General features: G+C 43.8%; 1 protein-coding gene across 1 annotated transcript; it reads right to left on the bottom strand.

Moving 5' to 3' along the window:
* Nucleotides 1-946: 946 nt before the first annotated feature.
* zic1 (zic family member 1 (odd-paired homolog, Drosophila)) lies at nucleotides 947-4,009 on the bottom strand (the record flags this gene model as incomplete). The annotated part of the gene is made up of 3 exons (XM_079234627.1): nucleotides 947-2,030; nucleotides 2,437-2,600; nucleotides 3,049-4,009. The coding sequence occupies 3 exons, from the start codon at nucleotides 4,007-4,009 to the stop codon at nucleotides 1,833-1,835; spliced, it is 1,323 nt and encodes a 440-aa protein (XP_079090753.1). The 3' UTR covers nucleotides 947-1,832.
* Nucleotides 4,010-4,235: the final 226 nt, after the last annotated feature.

Below are 4,235 nucleotides of genomic sequence, written 5' to 3'. Positions count from 1 at the left end.
GAGACACACACACACACACACACACACACACACACACACACACACACACACACACACACACACACACACACACACACACACGCATACTCCTGTGCTGTGGATTCTTTTTACGATTAAAATTGCTAGTTGGTTCTTCCCGGCTGCAGCAGTCCTGACAAAGCTGCAGACTGACAGATCGTGGCTCCGTGCACACTGGCAGTGTTAACCATGATCACTGGCGGCTGCTGATGTGATCTCTGCCTAATGGGGCGGTCAAGCAAGCTGCAGCATGCAGGAACAATGAGGGGCCACATTGACTCCTCGGCTCCCTACATCTATGAAATCCGGCAAACGCGTAAAAGGAAATAAATTAGATTGCGAAAATTAGATTCCCGAACAATTAAGTAACGCAAACTATCTCGGTTTACACCGAGGAACAACCGCCGTGATTAATCGATTTAATTTGCACATTACTGCAGGGCAAAGTGTTGGATGTTAATTTTGGATAAACAGAAGATGCAGAAAGGGGGGAGTGCATTTGCTTATCATTGAGTGTCAGGGAAGTTGTGACAGTGCGTTTAAAACACAACCTTTAGCTTTAAATGAAATGTTGCCTTTGACACCCCCCCTACACACACACACACACACACACACACACACACACACACACACACACACACACACACACCCCCACCTGCAAAAGCATACACCCCCCCCCCCCCCCCCCCCCCGCATCCCCCCACACACACACAATACAGAGATGTAATTATTCGTGCAATATGAGATTATTCCTTCATCGAACCCGTGCTGAATGCATTATTATTATTATTATGGTGGTAAAAAAAAAAGTCTTCAGCTAATTATTAAATTGTATGCAGCTTTCATAAAAGGAACCCATTAGTTTCACACATCACCCATGTTAAGATCAACCAATAACCTCCAACGCAATGCATTATTGTTTGTTTTAATCCTTTAATATAGTACGAAATGTATCCAAACATTTTTTTGTAAACTAAATTTTACATACGAGCGCATTTCTCCATAAATACCGATCATTTCTAACATGTTACCGGTCCTTTACATGCGGATAAATATGGAAAATTGAGCTACTTACATGTAATAATACTTCCTTTCAGACAAAGCAATTGACAGAGATTTTATATTTATCACGTACATAAACAGATTGACACGGAATTTCAGGCTTTCACTACACGATTTATCGACATGACATTAAATAACAACAATGATACTGTGCTACTCAAACTGGACCTTGGACGAAAATGTTGCACTGAATAGGCTACAAAAGCACATTAATACTAAGAGTCGGTTAGGTCGACGTGTAGACTGTAGTAATACTGAATAATTCACATTTGGTTCACAACTATAACATTCTTTTCAATGAAGTCTATTCATCGCAATATTCTTAAAACCATCTCATTTTCCATATATCTAGGGACCACATTTTCACAAATTCCCTTAAACTGTGATAGAACTATTTACAAAATAAAATATTACATTTTTTTTCCAACTTGGTGAAATCCTTATGTACAAAAATTCAGGCCTCTACCCGAAGATAGCATGCTTTTTTGAGATTTCTCAGTAAAAATAAGGACTCAAAGAAATATTGAGGGGAAAAAAGTTAAACTGGGTGGCTCCTTGCCTCCTTTTTGTCCATGCATTCTCTCCCGTGGCACTAAGACAGCCTGTAAATGATCGTTCTGGCCACCCGTGTTCTCTCAGTCCATGTTTCACTGGCTGACTTAATAAAGTCTTTCATTCCAAGCAGTTTTTTTTTTTAATGCTGCAGTCCTTTTTCTATTTCTTTTTTTTGTTTTTTTTTGTTCCAAAAATATTTACACGTACCATTCATTGAAATTTGACGACAGCGTGCTGTGGCTGGTTGTGTGGTGAACTGCTGAGGCTGCTGGTGATATGGAGCTGCTGCTCTGGTTCTCTGTGGACGGTGATACTATAGTGGGAGGCGTGGAGGACTCGTACCCTGAACTGGCCGCTGGAGATGGCTGCGGTGCTGGTTGGGTGGATTCATGGACCTTCAACATTAAGAAAAACGTTATAAAAAAGCATCCTGCATCGACTGTTTGTCCGCTGCTTTGTTTTGTGTGCGAACACATGACGTAAGAAATTAATCAAAACAAATGTTCTAATTTAACTCGTTTGAAAGCATAAACTAAACTTTATTATTCCCATTACGATCTTAATCTATTACAAAATAAATACATTGAAGAAATTCATAAATCATCAAAGCAAATTCAATTATGTTTCTCTATTTCTTAAAATAAAAGAACATCCTCTAATAGTATTACATCATGTAAATATTTGTATTCTCATTTCTATGCATCTAAATAAAACACCTTTAAGATGTGAAACCCATTTCACAATGCTGTTAAAACAATACAGAAAACAAACACACAAATAAAAGGCCATCGGCTTTTTTACCTTCATGTGTTTTCGGAGGGAGCTGGGGTGTGTGTATGACTTGTCGCACATTTTGCAGAGATAGGGCTTGTCAGACGTGTGGACGTGCATGTGTTTCTTGCGGTCACTGCTGTTTGCAAACCGCCTGTCGCAGCCTTCAAACTCACACTTAAAAGGCTTCTCACCTAAATACAAAAACAACAAAAAAGAATGAATACAATGTTTAAGACTGGATTTGAAAAATTGCACATCATACATTGTTGTATATACATGTTTGTGTATGTGTGGAAACAGACTAATGGTTAAGGATCTTTATATACGCATACATGTGACTGACAGACAGACTAGCACACTGCAAATACAAGTGACTGAGCCACTTAGGCGCATGCATTAATTCATTGCATTCAATTTAAATATGTATCACAGGAAGAACTTTTCCCAGAAAATAACGAGACAAAAAAAAAATCGTTTGAAATAAATTCTGTTGACAACTGCACTGAATCACATGCCAGTAAAACGACTCCAGCTGCCAGATAAAACAACCCAGATCGCATGCATATTTCGGATTGGATATTGTCAACATGGATTTGGCAGTACAAAAAAAAAGAAGCGGGCAATCTGATCGCATCTTACCGGTGTGAGTCCTTTTGTGAATTTTTAGATTTTCCGATCGCGCAAATACTTTGCCACAGCCGGGGAACGGACACGGAAAGGGCTTTTCTCCGGTGTGTACTCTGATATGATTTACAAGTTTGTATTTGGCTTTGAATGGCTTTCCCTCTCGGGCGCATTCCTCCCAGAAGCAGATGTGGTTGGTCTGCTCCGGTCCCCCCACATGCTCCACCGTCAGATGGGTCACCAGCTCGTGCATCGTGCTAAAAGTTTTGTTGCACGACTTTTTGGGATTCGTCAGCTGCTCCGGCTCGATCCACTTGCAGATGAGCTCTTGCTTGATCGGCTGCCTCATGTATCGAAAGAAGGCCCCTGCGCCGTGGTGCGCGGCCATATTCATGTTCATGGGGCCATAGCCGTGCAGCTGGGTCGACGCGTAGTGGTCGGACCGCGGGCTCGTAACGTGGCCGTACTGGTCGGCCCGTCCGTACATGTCCCCCGAGAAGCCCAGCCGCATCTGGCTGTTGACCACGTTGGAAGACGCATGGCTCGCCGCCTGCTCGTGGAGCCCCGGGAAGAGCAGGTGCCCCGCTGCATCTGAGTGTCCATGTGGCCCTGCGAAACTTCCGGAGGCGAACAAACTGTGCTGCGCCCCGGTGGCGTCCCCGAAACCCCGATTTCTGAAGAGAAAGTCCCGGGTGGAGTTGAAAGCCGCCGTGGAGTAAGAGCCAACGTGGGTCGGGTGGTGATGGTGTCCCAGGGCGGCTGCCGCGTAGCCGGGCGCCTGGGAGGAAAACGCCGTTTGTCCGGAGCCGATGTCGTGGGAGCTGTGGTTTATTTTGAAGGCGCCCATCCCATCCGCGAACGGATTTATCCCCAACGCTACTTCTCTCTCTGTGACTTCGCCTGTTGAGTGATGCCGTGAGGAGCCGAAAGTAGTGACTCCTATGGTGGGATACTGCGGTCCTGCGTCCAAGAGCATCTTCAGTCTAGACTCGCCGAGACGACTGAGAGCAGAAATCAAAAAATCACGCGCAGATATTCTTCCTGCCCCTCGCTCTATCTCTTGGAACCCTCACTCGTCTGAGCAAACTCTCAAATCCACCGATTTTCTGTTTACTTTCTAGCACGCGAGGAATTCCCCTATACCGCTCATCCGATGCACGCGCAAAAGCATGTATACATGCAATATTGTTTTTTGCGGTTTA

The sequence above is a fragment of the Taurulus bubalis genome, assembly GCF_910589615.1.
Source record: "Taurulus bubalis genome assembly, chromosome: 18".
Lineage (NCBI taxonomy): Eukaryota > Metazoa > Chordata > Actinopteri > Perciformes > Cottidae > Taurulus > Taurulus bubalis.
The sequence above is the reverse complement of the archived record's forward strand: the minus strand, read 5'-3'. Positions and strand labels throughout refer to the sequence as shown.